Source organism: Coregonus clupeaformis, chromosome 16, assembly GCF_020615455.1.
Source record: "Coregonus clupeaformis isolate EN_2021a chromosome 16, ASM2061545v1, whole genome shotgun sequence".
NCBI lineage: Eukaryota > Metazoa > Chordata > Actinopteri > Salmoniformes > Salmonidae > Coregonus > Coregonus clupeaformis.
In genome coordinates, this window is record NC_059207.1 from 46,836,558 (window position 1) to 46,852,907 (window position 16,350).

General features: G+C 45.0%; 1 protein-coding gene across 3 annotated transcripts in view; it reads left to right on the plus strand.

Moving 5' to 3' along the window:
* The window catches only part of LOC121585013 (armadillo repeat protein deleted in velo-cardio-facial syndrome homolog), a 279,542-nt gene that overhangs the window by 216,075 nt on the left and 47,117 nt on the right, over positions 1-16,350 (plus strand). For all 3 annotated transcript variants that reach the window (XM_041901324.2, XM_041901322.2, XM_041901323.2), the window contains 2 exons: positions 2,839-3,341; positions 15,247-15,430. In XM_041901324.2, coding sequence (XP_041757258.1) covers positions 2,839-3,341; positions 15,247-15,430 — 687 coding nt within the window. The remainder of the gene's footprint in view (positions 1-2,838; positions 3,342-15,246; positions 15,431-16,350) is intronic.

Sequence of the window (16,350 nt, forward strand, 5' to 3'; positions counted from 1 at the left end):
ACCATGATACCTAAACCTAACCTCGTATCACAATACCAAAACCGCGTTAATGCCTTTAGAAACTTAGCCTTGCCATGGCATGTGGTATCCTTCAGCTTAGCCTCTGTTTGTGGTTCACCTTTCAGTGCAGCTTCTTGCCTATCCAGACCCAGACTCTGGCCTTGTCTTTGCAATGGCAGTGGTGGTGGTTTATTTTATCTTGAATATCAGCCAAACCCTAGCCTTCTGAATATATAAGGATTTAGTGTATCGTGACATTGCTGCTTGGGTCTGAGCTTTTTCTCCCAGTTTGTGTTGATTTCACTGGCAGTAAAATGTATAAAGTGATGCCATATAACATGATATATGTTATTGTTATTTAATCCCACAGAGTAATGCGCCCCAGACACAGCGATATCATGATGAGATTCTCCCCCCTCGCAACGTGCAGCAGGGAGAAATTTAAAGCACATAATTAACATAAAACTAATTCAAATTAAAGCACATACTGGAGCTCTATAACCACCAGCACTCAGTTAGGGCTGTCGCCCATTTTGTTGCACTGTACATCAAAGTTGCTACAAACAGACTGGCCAGTTATGTATGATAAACGAGCGTTTCTCTCTCGCTCTCAGTAGTAGGGAGGAAGGGAGGCTACAGGCGGTGGCGCATGGTGTGCAGCACTAATTAGATTCCCCACTCCCACTTCCTTTCTCTGCATCCTCCTGTGTTCCCCTGAAAAGACACCAGAGTAGAGAGGTGAGAACAGAGAGCTAGTACAAGAGAAAGTAGTATAGTTCCTACCCTATATAAAGGGAAACCCCCTTGGGATAGTCCAACTATGGTTACTTTGTGACCATGCTTATTTTCCTCTCTGAAGAGAATAAAGTATCTGTCTTTTACCATCTTACATGATGACCAAACCGGCTCCGTGCGTCCGCCATCGTGCTCATGTTGAGTTTGTCTTCCCCACCAGACACGTTTAGGACACGCAGGTTGAAATATCAAAATGCACTCTGAACCAACTATACTGATAATATAAACGCAACGTAAAATGTTGGTCCAATGTTTCATGAGCTGAAATAAAATATAATTCTTACCCACGTGGGTATATGCTCTTAAAAACCAATGAGGAGATGGGAGAGGCGGGACTTGCGGTGCGTCAAACGTCTAAAATAGAAGCAAGTTCTATTTTAGCACCTTCCTACGCAGATACTTGTTAATCCAAAATGCTCACATGCGTTAAATTATTCAATAACATGCATGTGTACATTTATTTTGCAACGCTCGCGCATGCAACATGGGCAATGTGGTCAGCATATTACCCTTAAGCGTGTGGAACAAGTAAAATCATCTTAGGATTTCTCTGATCATAAAAGCCCCATAAATCCTCAGTGTAGCTCAGTTGGTAGAGCATGGCGTTTGCAACGCCAGGGTTGTGGGTTCGATTCCCACGGGGGGCCAGTATGAAAATGTATGCACTCACTAACTGTAAGTCGCTCTGGATAAGAGCGTCTGCTAAATGACTAAAATGTAAAATGTAAATGTAAAATACCTTTGGATTACAAAAAGGTATCATGTTAAACCCCCTCAGTAGCTAGATATACCTAAAGTTTGCTTCAGAACTCTAATGATCTGTCAGTCAGGAGATCTCGTTCTACAACTCTGACAGGGAAATGAAGTTCCACTTTTTGCTACCTTCAGTATGTGCTCCTTGAGAATTGATGAGGCTGCTTGTGGAGCAGAGAGCACTGTGAAGATCACAGACTGGAGAGGGCTGGGGAGGTTACTGGAGGGGCCTGGGGAGGGGTAGGGGGAAGAAACCGGAGAGGAGTAGAGGGGCTCTCATCTGGGGCGTGTAGGCCTGTCTCGAGGACCCACTTCACCACAGGAGAATGCCGGCACCGCTAACTGCTAACCACAGTCATATATAGAAGTGGAATACACCAGGCTAATGTTAAGGGCCCAGTTCCAGGAAGGCAGCCAGGCCAGGCATTAGCATAGTCTTTGGTGCTGCTGTGACCAGAAGGAGCCCTGAGGCAGTATTTGGGCAGAAGCCTCCCTGTGGGCATAGTGGAGCATTGGGGCTCGCTCTGCTGCTGCCTCTCCTGGGGGCCACACCACACCAGCCCTTCTGTGGGAGGGAGCCCAGAAAAAGTTAGGAGTTTCTTTTTCAACTTCTGCCTGGACTTTGTTGTAAGAGTCCCTGTTGCTCTTGGCTCTGCAGGGCTCTATCTCAATCTTTCTTACGCTTTCTCTCTCAATCTCTTTCTTCCTCTGCCTCTATTCCCCTTGGTCTTTGTCTCTACTCTCACCCTCCCTCTCTCCTCCTCTCGCTACGCTAACCCCAGCACCCCCATCATTAATAAAAGAGAAAGGCTTAAAGAGAACATGGCTCCGAGCCGATAGAGCCGATTAATAAGTGGCGCCTGTTTCTCTTATCGACGGGAGCTGTTTTTCCGGGCCTCGCCGACCGGGAGGCCCTCTGACAGAGTTAATAACAGAGCAGCCTTGTTTCTCCCCCGTCTCTGTCCTCTCTGATCTCTCGCCCCTGTCTTTTCACCTCTCCTTCACCCCTTCCTCTGTCTATCTCCTTTTTCCCTCCATCATTCAATCCTTCTTACCTCACTTGGCCTTTCTCAACTCTTATTCCTCCCTCTCTTTCTCTTGTAATCCCTCTCTAATACAAATTCCACTAAATGCTCTCTCCATCTGTTGTAGACAGTGAATTGTAAACCAATGGCCTTGTACAGAACACATCCAACTACAAACCACACAGCAAGATATAAAAATGCTTCAAACAATGTTACATGATCTTTCCTCAAAACGTACAAACTTCTCCCGCTTTCTCTCTCCCAGGGGGTACGAGGACCCCATCGAGGCAGAGCTGGTTGACGAGCGACACCCCTACATCCATGGCATGTACGCGGCCCCCCTGGCCCAGCCCGAGAGGGGGAGTATGGCCAGCCTGGACCGCCTGGCAGGCCGCCGCTCGCCCTCCATCGACAGCATCCGCAAGGACCCGCGCTGGCGTGACCCCGACCTGCAAGAGGTCATCGCCATGCTGGGCCACCCCATCGACCCAGTCAAGTCCAACGCCGCCGCCTACCTGCAGCACCTGTGCTACGAGAACGACAAGATCAAGAAGGATGTGCGCCAGCTGAAGGGGATCCCGGTGCTGGCAGGGTTGCTGGACCACCCCAAGGCTGAGGTCCACCGCAAGGCCTGTGGAGCCCTGAGGAACATCTCCTACGGCAAGGACCACGACAACAAGGTGGCCATCAAGAACTGTGATGGTATCCCAGCCCTCATCCGCCTGCTGAGGAAGACCAACGACATGGAGGTCCGTGAGCTCATTACAGGTGAGGAAGCCCAGTGTCCCCGCATGGGAGGAATGGCTGCCCCCCTCTGTCCAAAGTTAATCCAGTCACTAACCAAAACTAGCTAGAGCTCATAATCTGCAAATAGTATAGTAAATATTAGGCATACTAGCCTTTTGTTTGTAATGTACAAATGCTTTTTGTCCTCTGAGTCAGGTGCGTTGTGAAGACCTGCGGGAACTAATGTACACTACTAAGCTGTCATCAAGACAAAGGGTGGCTATTTGAAGAATCTCAAATATAAAATATATTTTAATTTGTTTAAAAAAAAATTGGTTACTACATGATTCCATATGTGTTGTTTCATAGTTTTGATGTCTTAACTTTTATTCTACAATGTAGAAAATAGTAAAAATATAGAAAAACCCTTGAATGGCTAGGTGTTCTAAAACTTTTGACCGGTAGTGTATTGCTGTAGAATGTAATTTCTAAGTCATGTCCTGTTATTCAATAACTGTATTCTCTGTTTGGACATTGTGCTGTTGTGGTCTGGAGGCGTTATTGAAGTATGTCCTGCACACTGTATCTAAGAGACCGAGAGAGAACAATACTGAACAAAAATATGAACGCAACATGTAAAGCGTTGGTCCCAAGGTTCATGAGCTGAAATAAAAGATCCCAGAAATGTTCCATACTCACAAAAAGCATATTTTTCTCAAATTTTGTCCACAAATTTGTTTACATCCCTGTTAGTGAGCATTTCTCCTTTGCCAAGATAATCCATCCACATGACAGGTGAGGCATATCAAGAAGCTGATTAAACCGCATGATCATTACACAGGTGCACCTTGTGCTGGGGACAATAAAAAGCCACTCTAAAATGTGCAGTTTTGTCACACAACAGGATACCACAGATGTCTCAAGTTTTGAGGGAGCGTGCAATTGGCTTTCTCGCTGCAGGAGTGTCCACCAGAGCTGTTGCCAGTCAATTTAATGTTCATTTCTCTACCATAAGCCACCTCCAACGTCGTTTTAGAGAATTCGGCAGTACGTCCAACCAGCCTCACATTCGCAGACCCAGGACCTCAACATCCGGCTTCTTCACCTGTGGGATCGTCTGAGACCAGCTAATGAAACTGTGGGTTTGCACAACCGAATTTCTCTGCACAAACTGTCAGAAACCGTCAAAGGGAAGCTCATCTGCGTGTGCGTCGTCCTCACCAGGGTCTTGACCTGACTTCAGTCGGCAAATGCTCACTGTCGATGTCCACTGGCACGCTGGAGAAGTGTGCTCTTCATGGATGAATCCCGGTCTCAACTGTACCGGGCAGATGGCAGACACGCGCGTGTATGGCGAGCGGTTTTCTGATGTCAACGTTGTGAACAGAGTGCCCCCTGGTGGCGTTGGGGGTATGGGCAGGCATAAGCTATGGACAACGAACACAATTGCATTTTATCAATGATAATTTGAATGCACAGAGATACTGTGACCAGATCCTGAGGCCTATTGTCTTGCCATTCATCCGCCGCCATCACCTCATGTTTCAGCATGATAAGGCTCGGCCCCATGTCACAAGGATTTGTACACAATTCCTGGAAGCTGAAAATGTCCCAGTTCTTCCATGGCCTGCATACTCAGCAGACATGTCACCCATTGAGCATGTTTGGGATGCTCTGGTTGGACGTGTACGACCAGGTCCAGGTCCAGTCAAAGCTATTCGCTGCTCTGGCACCCCAATGATGGAACAAGCTCCCCCACGACGTCAGGACAGCGGAGTCACTGACCACCTTCCGGAGACACTTGAAACCCTACCTCTTTAATAATCCTACTACCCCCCCCCCCCCACCCCCCAATAATAATAATAATAATAATAATAATAATAATAATAAAATAAACGATAAAAAATGAAGGAAAAAAAGATAATAAAAAAAAAAAAAAGGGAGTGGTTATCCTAAATTGAATGCACCAATTTGTAAGTCGCTCTGGACAAGAGCGTCTGCTAAATGACTTAAATGTTAAATGTCCTGCCAATATCCAGCAACTTCGCACAGCCATTGAAGAAGAGTGGGACAACAGGCCACAATCAACAGCCTGATCAACTCTATGCGAAGGAGATGTGTCACGCTGCATGAGGCAAATGGTGGTCACACCAGATACTGACTGGTTTTCTGATCCACACCCCTACCTTTTTTTTAAAGGTATCTGTAACAAACAAATGCATATGTGTTCCCAGTCATGTGAAATTCATAGATTAGGGCCTAATGACTTTTTTCAATTGACTGATTTCCTTATATGAACTGTAACTTAGTAAAATCTTAGAAATTGTTGCATGTTGCGTTTAGTTTTGTGGGGTTGGTTACATGGACTAAACCATGCTAGTGTTATAGTAATATGCTCTGTTAAACCTTAACCATGACCTGTTAAATGTCACACAATGGCATCTCTCCTCTCTCTCCGGCAACATCACACCACTAATCCCAAAATGGTTTGACTTGACACACATTGGGCGGGAATGTGGGAAATGAGATCTGAGGCTTTGTTTTGCTTTGGGCATGTGAAAATGAGTGAGCAAAGAGCAGATTTACACGTCAGGATTTAACCTTTAGGAGTGGCCACTTTGAACAACGCATAGTTTGCCCATGGAACAAGCTAAATAAATGACTTTGGTAACACTTTGTATGATGAAATAGGCCTACCAGGTCCCTTATAATGCATTATAATACAGTTAAAATGTGTTATTACACTGATTATAAGTGTCCGTAATAAACTCTTATGGTGCTTTCACAGTTTAGAAATTGGATAGTTAAACATATGCAGGATGGAAGGACTGTCTGAAGGACAGATATTTATTATCTTGTTCTCTTGTTTGTGTAGAGAAGATCTGTACAGTGTATGGTCCCTTGTACTCTGACTGAGATGTCTGACTGACTGAGATATGTGGTTGTCCCACCTAGCTATCTTAAGATGAATGCACCAACTGTAAGTTGCTCTGGATAAATGACTCATGTAAATTATATGTCTGTTTGAGAGGGATGGATGAGGGTTGATTTGCCTTTACAGCACAATGTCACTTTCAATCCCAGCTAAAAAAAATAACCTCCCACCACAAGACTGGGGAACGGAGGAAAAGCCCTCCCTCTATATCTCTTTCTCTGTCGAAGTCTCTCCTCCTCTCTCTAGTGGTCTATCCCCCTCTCTCTCCATCTCCCCATCTCTCTTGCTCTCTTCTTCTCCTTCTCCCCTCTCATTCCTCCCCGCTCTCTCCTGTCCTCCCTCTCTCTCTCCATCCCAGGCTAGAGCGAGGCACCTATGAAAACAGCCCCAGCACAATGTACGATCGGCTTACAGTGCGCCCCAAATTGGGCATGTTTTTCTACAATGTAATATAATTGGGGGCTTATTTTTATTTTTTTATTTTTTGTCAACCACATGCATTAAAAGGGTTTGTGCTGCTGTCCCTGAAACCACAGCCAGTTCTGTTTTTTGGTTGACGTGGAACTAACCTAGGCGTTTCTTCTTCCTCATGGATAGGATAGGCCTATGGCTATTTGCGCTCTCTAGCAAAGATGGAGCTGATGGAGTAGATTATCGTAAAGTGCATTTGTCTCATATTTTCCATTCATAGATAGTATTGAAGATAGATTTGTAGGCAAACAGCTACTAAACAGGTGTTAATTCCACTTGTTCTCTGCCTCAATAAAAAATGCATAGAGCTGCTGACCTCTCTCTTTCTCTCCTTCTCTCTCTCAATTCAATTAAATTTAAGGGGCTTTATTGGCATGGGAAACATATGTTAACATTGCCAAAGCAAGTGAATTAGATAATATTCAAAAGTGAAATAAACAATAAAAATTTACAGTAAACATTACACTCACAAAAGTTCCAAAATAAGACATTTCAAATGTCATATCATGTGTATATAGAGTGTTGTAATGATGTGCAAATAGTTAAAGTACAAAAGGGAAAATAAATTAACATAAATATAGGTTGTATTTACAATGGTGTTTGTTCTTCACTGGTTGCCCTTTTCTTGTGGCAACAGGTCACAAATCTTGCTACTGTGATTGCACACTGGTATTTCACCCAATACATATGGGAGTTTATCAAAATTGGATTTGTTTTCAAATTCTTTGCCGGTCTGTGTAATCTGAGGGAAATATGTGTCTCTAATATGGACAGACATTTTGCAGGAGGTTAGGAAGTGCAGCTCAGTTTCCACCTCATTTTGTGGGCTGTGTGCACATTGCCTGTCTTCTCTTGAATAGCAAGGCTATGCTCACTTGAGTCTGTACATAGTCAAATATTTCCTTAATTTTGGGTCTGTCACAGTGGTCAAGTATTCTGCCACTGTGTACATTTTATATTTACATTTTAGTCATTTAGCAGACGCTCTTATCCAGAGCGACTTACAGTTAGTGAGTGCATACATTTTCATACTGCCCCCCCGTGTACTCTCTGTGTAGGGCCAAATAGCATTATAGTTTGCTCTGTTTTTTTGTAAATTCTTTCCAATATGTGAAGTAATTATCTTTTTGTTTTCTCATAATTTGGTTGGTTCTAATTATGTTGCTGTCCTGGGGCTCTGTGGGGTCTGTTTGTTTGTGAACAGATCCCCAGGACCAGCTTGCTTAGGGGGCTCTTCTCCAGGTTCATTTCTCTTTAGGTGATGGCTTTGTTATGGAATTGTTATGGTATGTCGAATTTTATGTTCCTTTTGATGGCATAGAAGGCCCTTCTTGCCTTGTCTCTCAGATCGTTCACAGCTTTGTGGAAGTTACCTGTGGCTCTGATGTTTAGGCCGTGGTATGTATAGTTTTATGTGTGCTCTAGGGCAACGGTGTCTAGATGGAATTTGTATTCGTGGTCCTGGCAACTGGACCTTTTTTGCAACACCATTATTTTTTTATTTTTGAGATTTACTGTCAGGGCCCAGGTCTGACAGAATCTGTGCAGAATATCTAGGTGCTGCTGTAGGTCCTCCTTGGTTGGGGACAGAAGCACCAGATCATCAGCAAACAGTAGACATTTGACTTCAGATTCTAGTAGGGTGAGGCCGGGTGCTGCAGACTGTTCTAGTGCCCTCGCCAATTCGTTGATATATACAGTACCAGTCAAAAGTTTGGACACACCTACTCATTCCAGGGTTTTTCTTTATTTTTTACTATTTTCTACATTGTAGAATAATAGTGAAGACATCAAAACTATGAAATAACACATATGGATCATGTAGTAACCAAAAAAGTGTTTAACAAATCAAAATATATTTTATATTTGAGATTCTTCAAAGTAGCCACCCTTTGCCTTGATGACAGCTTTGCACACTCTTGGCATTCTCTCAACCAGCTTCATGAGGTAGTCGTCACCTGGAATGCATCTCAATTAACAGGTGTGCCTTGTTAAAAGTTAATTTGTGGAATTTCTTTCCTTAATGTGTTTGAGCCAATCAGTTGTGTTGTGACAAGGTAGGGGTGGTATACAGAAGATAGCCCTATTTGGTAAAATACCAAGTCCATATTATGGAAAGAACAGCTCAAATAAGCAAAGAGAAACGACAGTCCATCATTACTTTATTTTATCATTTCATTTAGGATACCATCAACCCCACAGGCCTTTTTGGGTTGGAGGGTTTGTATTTTTTCCTGTAGTTCATTCAATGTAATTGGAGAATCCAGTGGGTTCTGGTAGTCTTTAATAGTTGATTCTAAGATTTGTATTTGATCATGTATATGTTTTTGCTGTTTGTTCTTTGTTATAGAGCCAAAAATATTGGAGAAGTGGTTAATGCATACATCTCCATTTTGGAAAGATAACTCTTTGTGTTGTTTGTTTAGAGTTTTCCAATTTTCCCAGAAGTGGTTAGATTCTATGGATTCTTCAATTACATAGAGCTGATTTCTGATGTGCTGTTCCTTCTTTTTCCATAGCGTATTTCTGTGTTGTTTTAGTGATTCACCATAGTGTAGGCGTAGGCTCAGGTTTTCTGGGTCTCTGTTTTTGGTTGGATATGTTTCTCAATCTTTTTTAGTAGGTTTTTGCATTCTTCAAACCACTTGTCATTGCTGTTAATTTTCTTAGGTTGTCTGCTTGAAATATTTAGATTTGATAGGGAAGCTGAGAGGTCAAATATACTGTTTAGGTTTACTACTTCCAAGTTTACACCTTCACTATTACAGTGAAACATTTTGTCCAGGAAATTGTCTAGAAGGGATTGTAGCTCAATTGATAGAGCATGGCGCTTGCAACGCCAGGGTTGTGGGTTCGTTTCCCACGGGGGGCCAGTATGAAAATGTATGCACTCACTAACTGTAAGTCGCTCTGGATAAGAGCGTCTGCTAAATGACTAAAATGTAAATGTTACATTTGTTGTTGCCAAATTTTTTGGGGGTAGATTTCCACACTACTTTCCTTCCATCTATAGCATTACTTAATATTATTCAGTTCTCTCTCCCTCTCTCTCCCCCACCCCCCAGGGGCTGAGTAGTGGATGTGCTGCACCTGTTTGCGTGCGTGTTTGTATAGGAGTGTGTGTGCATGTCAATGCATTTGTACACGTGTGTTAGTGTGTGTACGTGGCATGACTCATAGTCTGGTGGCGTTAGTGTCAGTGCATCAGCATACCTCTCCAGAATGCAGAGAAAAGGCTGTTGTGTTGTGTTGTGGTCCAGGTACAGTGGTGTGAAAAGGTGTTTGCCCCCTTCCTGATTTGTTTGCATGTTTGTCACACTTACATGTTTCAGATCATCAAACCATTTTTAATATTAGTCAAAGATAACACAAGTAAACACAAAATGCAGTTTTGAAGGTTGTTATTATTAAGGGAAAACAAAATCCAAACCTACATGGCCCTGTGTGAAAAAGTGTTTGCCCCCCCTGTTATAACACAACTCAACTGTGGTTTATCACACCTGAGTTCAATTCCTCTAGCCACACCCAGGCCTGATTACTGCCTCACCTGTTCTCAATCAGGGAATCACTTAAATAGGACCTGCCTGACAAAGTGAAGTAGACCAAAAGATCCTCAAAAGACATCATGCCGAGATCCAAAGAAATTCAGGAACAAATGAGAAAGAAAGTAATTGAGATCCATCAGTCTGGAAAAGGTTATAAAGCCATTTCTAAAGCTTTGGGACTCCAGCAAACCACAGAGAGCCATTATCCACAAATGGCGAAAATTACCCCAAGAGCGCAGCGAAGACTCATCCAAGAGGTCACAAAAGACCCCACAACAACATCCAAAGAGCTGCAGGCCTCACTTGCCTCAGTTAAGGTCAGTGTTCATGACTCCGCCATAAGAATGAGACTGGGCAAAAATGGCCTGCATGGCAGAGTTCCAAGACGAAAACCACTGCTGAGCAAAAATAACATTAAGGCTCGTCTCATTTTTGCCAGAAAACATATTGATGATCCCCAAGACCTTTGGAAAAATACTCTGACGAGACAAAAGTTGGAACTTTTTGGAAGGTGTGTGTGTCCCATTTACATCTGGCGTAAAAGTAACACCGCATTTCAGAAAAAGAACATCATACCAACAGTAAAATATGGTGGTGGTAGTGTGATGGTCTGGGCCTGTTTTGCTGCTTCAGGACCTGGAAGACTTGCTGTGATAAATGGAACCATGAATTCTGCTGTCTACCAAAAAATCCTGAAGGAGAATGTCCGGCCATCTGTTCGTGACCTCAAGCTGAAGCGAACTTGGGTTCTGCAGCAGGACAATGATCCAAAACACACCAGCAAGTCCACCTCTGAATGGCTGAAGAAAAACAAAATGAACTTTGGAGTGGCCTAGTCAAAGTCCTGACCTGAATCCTATGGAGATGCTGTGGCATGACCTTAAAAAGGCAGTTCATGCTCGAAAACCCTCCAAAGTGGCTGAATTACAACAATTCTGCAAAGATGAGTGGGCCAAATTTCTTCCACAGTGCTGTAAAAGACTCATTGCAAGTTATCGCAAATGCTTGATTGCAGTTGTTGCTGCTAAGGGTGGCCCAACCAGTTATTAGGTTGTAGGGGGCAATCACTTTTTCACACAGGGCCATGTGGGTTTGGATTTTGTTTTCCCTTAATAATAAAAACCTTCATTTCAAAACTGCATTTTGTGTTTACTTGTGTTATCTTTGACTAATATTTAAATTTGTTTGATCTGAAACATTTAAGTGTGACAAACATGCAAACAAATAAGAAATCAGGAAGGGGGCAAACACTTTCACACCACTGTAGGTAGGGCCAGGGGAGTGAATGGGGAGAAGGCGGTAACAGGGGAAAGACAGGGCCAGCATTCACAATGCCACATGAAAGGACCAACCACTGACTGCTCTATAAATGATTCAGCTGCAGTCCTCCTGCTTCCCAATGCAGCACTTAATGGAAATAAACTACCACCACCATCCATTCGAGATCTAGATTTATTCTATATAAGCCCCCTGTGTGGTACGATGGAGAGAGAGGAGAGCGTGAGGGCTCAGGCGGAGACTTGGAGTGGCACTTGAGTTGAGTTCACTTTGTGGCCCAGGAAATGGTACTGCTCTTTTTGAAGTTGGTGAGGAAAGAGAGGTGTGTGTGTGTTGGCCCCTGCTGCCTGGCCCAGGGTTGCTTACACAGTTAGGGGTCTGGTGCGCACACACACACACACACACACACACACACACACACACACACTTCTGTGGATTGGTGCTGCTCGTGGCCTGGCCACCCTACTGAGATCTAGGCAGGGGCCAGCTGTTTATCTGCTATCAGCATACAAATGCACACTCAATAGACACATCCATACACACTCATACACGCAGGCATATGAGCAGACACGTGGCCCCCTGCCTGTTACCGGCTATTCTACATATTTACATGACCTAGCTCCTACTGTAACGCCCCTTCTTCATCCCCTCCACTACCAACCACCCATCTCCCATCCCCCCAACACACACACAGTAGTAGCTATAGTACCATAACTCCCCTTCCAGCTGCCGTGGCCACCTCCTCCACTCTCCTGGACTCTGTCATCTCTGCTCAGCAATTAGCCTGTGATGCATGTGACAGCAGTAGGAGAGTAACAGCCCAGCCCCGCTGCATGGCTAATATGTATGTTAGTCCCAAATCACCCCTCTCGCTCTCGCTTTCGCTCGCTCGCTCGCTCACTCACTATTGAATAGCAGGAGGAAGGGTGAGGTGTAATGGGCAGCTCTAAGTGAATGGGCCTGTTAGAGCAGCATGTCGGCAGTAGCCAGCACCCAGGAAATTGAATTAGCCGCCCTGGGAGGGAGGAAAGCCCTGGTCCATCTCCCCCTGGCCTCTCCCTGGCCTGGCCTGCCTCTGCTTGGCTTTCATTACCATCCATTAGCTTGGGATTTTATTACAGAGGTGGAGGGAGGAGTGTCCATCATGAGACTTCAGGTTCTTAAGGGGAAACAGGGAAAGAAAGTGAAGAAACTGGACACTTTAGAATTGGCACTGTGTTGGAGGTACAGACCCACATGAAGTGACGTGAAAGAGAGGGAGACTGTCACTCCCCCTAGTCGGAGCCCGAGAGTTATTTAAGATACTCTTCAAAGAGGTAGGGTTTCAGATGTTTTCGGAAGATGGGCAGGGACTCCGCTGTCCTGCCTTTAGGGGGAAGCTTGTTCCACCATTGGGGTGCCAGGACAGAGAATAGCTTTGACTGGGCTGAGCAGGAGCTGCCCTCCCGTAGGGGTCGGAGGGCCAAGGGACCAGAGGTGGCGGAACGGAGTGCTCGGGTTGGGATGTAGGGCTTGAGTATTGGGGCAGTTCCCCTTGCTCCTTCATAGGCAAGCACCAGGGTCTTGAAGATGATGCGAGCTTAGACTGGAAGCCAGTAGAGTGTGCAGAGGAGCGGAGTGACAAGGGAGAACTTGGGAAGGCTGAACAACAGGTGGGCTGCGTCATTCTGGGGTTTGATGATACAAGCGGGGAGCCCAGCCAACAGAATTGCAGTAGTCTAGACTGGAGACAAGTGCTTGGATTAGGATCTGTGCCGCTTCCTGTGTGAGGAAAGGTCGTACTCTACAGATGTTGTAGAGCCTGAACCTGCAGGAGCGTGTTACTGCTTTGATGTTTGCAGAGAATGACAGGGTGTTGTCCATTGTCATGCCAAGGTTCTTTGAACTCTGGGAGGGGGACACTGCGGAGTTGTCAACTGTGATGGCGAGGTCTTGGAGCGGGCAGGCCTTCCCCAGAGGAAGAGGAGCTCCGTTTTGTCTAGCTTGAGGTGGTGGGTGGATATCCAAGCTGAGATGTCTGCCAGGCATGCAGAGATGCGTGTCGCCACCTGGATGTCAGAAGAGGGAAGAAGAAGATCAGTAGTGTCATCTGCATAGCAATGATTGGAGAGACCATGTGAGGATATGATAGAGCCGAGTTAAAGAAAAAAGAGGAGAGGGCCTAGAACCGAACCCTTTTAAAAGGAGGGTGGTGCTTGAAATCATTGTTCCTCCTCTGTTAACCATGGTTACCTGCAAGGAAACACGTGCCGTCTTCATTGCTTTGCACAAAAAGGGCTTCACAGGCAAGGATATTGCTGCTAGTAAGATTGCACCTAAATCAACCATTTATCGGATCATCAAGAACTTCAAGGAGAGAGGTTCAATTGTTGTGAAGAAGGCTTCAGGGCGCCCAAGAAACTCCAGCAAGCGCCAGGACCGTCTCCTAAAGTTGATTCAGCTGAGGGATCAGGGCACCACCAGTGCAGAGCTTGCTCAGGAATGGCAGCAGGCAGGTGTGAGTGCATCTGCACGCACAGTGAGGCGAAGACATTTGGAGGATGGCCTGGTGTCAAGAAGGGCAGCAAAGAAGCAACTTCTCTCCAGGAAAAACATCAGGGACAGACTGATATTCTGCAAAGGGTACAGGGATTGGACTGCTGAGGACTGGGGTGAAGTCATTTTCTCTGATGAATCCCCTTTCCGATTGTTTGGGGCATCCGGAAAATACCTTGTCCGGAGAAGACAAGGTGAGCGCTACCATCTGTCCTGTGTCATGCCAACAGTAAAGCATTCTGAGACCATTCATGTGTGGGGTTGCTTCTCATCCAAGGGAGTGGGCTCACTCACAAATGTTCCTAAGAACACAGCCATGAATAAAGAATGGTACCAACACATCCTCCGAGAGCAACTTCTCCCAACCATCCAAGAACAGTTTGGTGACGATCAATGGCTTTTCCAGCATGATGGAGCACCTTGCCATAAGGCAAAAGAGATAACTAAGTGGCTCGGGGAACAAAACATCTACATTTTGGGTCCATGGCCAGGAAACTCCCCAGACCTTAATCCCATTGAGAACTTGTGGTCAATCCTCAAGAGGCGGGTGGACAAACAAAAAACCACAAATTCTGACAAACTCCAAGCATTGATTATGCAAGAATGGGCTGCCATGAGTCAGGATGTGGCCCAGAAGTTAATTGACAGCATGCCAAGGCGGATTGCAGAGGTCTTGAAAAAAAGGGTCAACACTGCAAATATTGACTCTTTGCATAAACTTAATGTAATTGTCAATAAAAGCCTTTGACACTTATGAAATGCTTGTAATTATACTTCAGTATACCATAGTAACATCTGACAAAAATGCTTCATAACACTGAAGCAGCGACCTTTGTGAAGACCAATACTTGTGTCTTTCTCAAAACGTTTGACCACGACTGTATTTCTAAACCTGTTCTCACCGTGTGTGTGTGTGTGTGTGTCTGCTTCCCATTCCTCCCTCTCTCTGAGATTACAGGATGCACATGCTCAGTGATTTAATTATGCTCAGTGTGAGACACAGCTATCTCTCTCCTCACTGTGTGAGAGAAAACAGTGTTCCTGCTGTGTTTTGTATGTTACTAGTAAATTGTTTCATTTTTGCATGAATGACTGTTCCCTCAGATGTGAAAGGAATCAATGAATTACAGTTTTTCCTTTCTCTATCTATTTCTCTCCCTCACTCCCTTCCTCCTCGCCATAGGGACCCTGTGGAACCTGTCTTCCTATGAGCCTCTGAAGATGGTGATTATAAACCACGGGCTGCAGACTATGACCAATGAGGTCATCATCCCCCACTCAGGCTGGGAGCACGAGCCCAACGAGGACTCCAAGCCCCGTGACGCAGAGTGGACCACCGTCTTCAAGAACACCTCTGGATGTCTGAGGTAATAGCTTGCTTGAGGCCTACTACACACACTCCTCTTAAAGGTACTTCCACCATAGGAAAAAGTGAAGCAGATCAAAGATGGTTAATGTGACACAGCAGCAGGCCCATGGTACAATGCATATGGACCTGCCATGCCACCACGCTCACGCCAGCACTTCAACTATAGAGGCTATTCTCTGAATGAGAAAGGGAGCTAAAATACCTTTTCAACCAGCGTATCTGATAATGGAAGGGTAACGATCAGTGGTCTCTGCTGCTGTGGCTATTAGCAGTGCTATTAACAGACCCCTGTACAGACAGAACCAGAGACCTTAGAGGTCGTACTAGCAACCTGATGCTTAATTAGTACTTCCATGGCCACAAGGGCTTATCGCAATGGTTACAACTCCCGATACGACATTAGCCATTTAAAATCTGCATCACCTTCTCCCTGAGCTAAAGTGTTGTGAGAGGATGGGGGGGGGTTGGGTCGATTGGGACTGGAATAAATTAGTGTAGATTTAAAACAATCAGATGACTGGTTGGTGAGGAAGCCTGGTTTTCCTCTCTCACTTGATTCACAGCACAGCATCTTCTAGTAGATAGCAACATTCTCCTCAATGTATTGCAGCTGTGGATTATTGTCTCCATAGGGTATGGCTTAAACCTTCTCTCAAAGGGGAACACATTATCGAACTGTTAGTTAATCTGGAGGAAATAGTTAGCGAGTCCAATCTCTAGCTACTGTCACTCAAGACTACTGCCCCTCTCTATTCAGCTGTCTTACTGACTGACCTTGGTCGATCTTGTAGTGAAAGTGTTCAAAGAGGAAGCCAGATGCTGAGCCTGAGGTGGTGGTGTATAGGCACAGATAATGACTACTGTGTGTCTACCCCCCCGACACACACACACACACACTGGAGATACATCTATAGTAAG